This window comes from Chrysochloris asiatica, unplaced genomic scaffold (genome assembly GCF_000296735.1).
Source record: "Chrysochloris asiatica unplaced genomic scaffold, ChrAsi1.0 scaffold00758, whole genome shotgun sequence".
Lineage (NCBI taxonomy): Eukaryota > Metazoa > Chordata > Mammalia > Afrosoricida > Chrysochloridae > Chrysochloris > Chrysochloris asiatica.
This window is the reverse complement of record NW_006409276.1, coordinates 87,490-88,320: the sequence shown is the minus strand read 5'-3', so window position 1 is coordinate 88,320 and position 831 is coordinate 87,490. Positions and strand designations below refer to the sequence as shown.

Sequence of the window (831 nt, the reverse complement as noted above, 5' to 3'; positions counted from 1 at the left end):
TCAGCAGGGGGTCTGCCCATGCGCATTGGACCCTATGAGACCTGAGGGAGAAAGTTGACTAAACTCCAGGTCAACTGGGTAAGGCTAGCCTGGCGGGAACCCATCATGTGACGAGCCTCTTCAGTAGTTGGAGATTGCCAAGGCCACTGGGTCCCAACCTGGACCAAGAGGCGGCGCTTCTTGAGGTTCTTGGGGTAGACTGGACAGGACCAGTCTGGCGGGAGCATGTCATGTGCCCTCAGGAGGATGTTTGCAGAGCGCACTAAGGGGCGGGGCTTCGGCTGGCTCCTGAGTCTTAGCCCTGAGGGGCGCAATCTTTAAGTGTCCTGAAGGCTGAGGCAAGGCCGGCATGTGCAGGGAGGTCTCACAAGGGGGTCTGCTAGCCAGCGGGGTGTGCTCTGAGGTCACCTGGAGCAGAGCTTCAGCAGCAAGTGCTCTGGTCTCCCAGCTCCTACGGGCTATCCAGTGCCCCACCTCAGTTCTAGGCGGGAACCCGTCTTGTGTCAGTTTCCTCGGCAGGGGGTCTGTTGGCGCAGGCGCACTGGGGGTTCCCAGCAGGTAGTTAAGAGGCCGAGCTGGCTGAGGGCGTGTCAGTGTCTCAGACCTGTCCAGAGGGTAGCACGACCTGGGCTGAGCTCTGAGGTCTAAGGCGCAGATCCAGAAGCAGCGGCCATGCAGGCAGCAGACGACGACGGCACAGGTGCCACCGGCGGAGCGGAGCGTGGTGCCAGCGCCCACGACGGCCCAGACGGTCCTGGGGGGCCACCCGACCCCGTTGATGCGGGCCAGGAGGCCGGCGCCAGTAACCGTGCGCCCCCGAACGAGCCGACA

General features: G+C 63.3%; 1 protein-coding gene across 1 annotated transcript in view; it reads left to right on the top strand.

The window, feature by feature from the left end:
• The first annotated feature begins 672 nt into the window (after positions 1–672).
• The window catches only part of LOC102834300 (EKC/KEOPS complex subunit LAGE3-like), a 1,213-nt gene continuing 1,054 nt past the window's right edge, over positions 673–831 (top strand). Inside the window, exon 1 of the mRNA XM_006877986.1 lies at positions 673–824. Coding sequence (XP_006878048.1) covers positions 673–824 — 152 coding nt within the window. The remainder of the gene's footprint in view (positions 825–831) is intronic.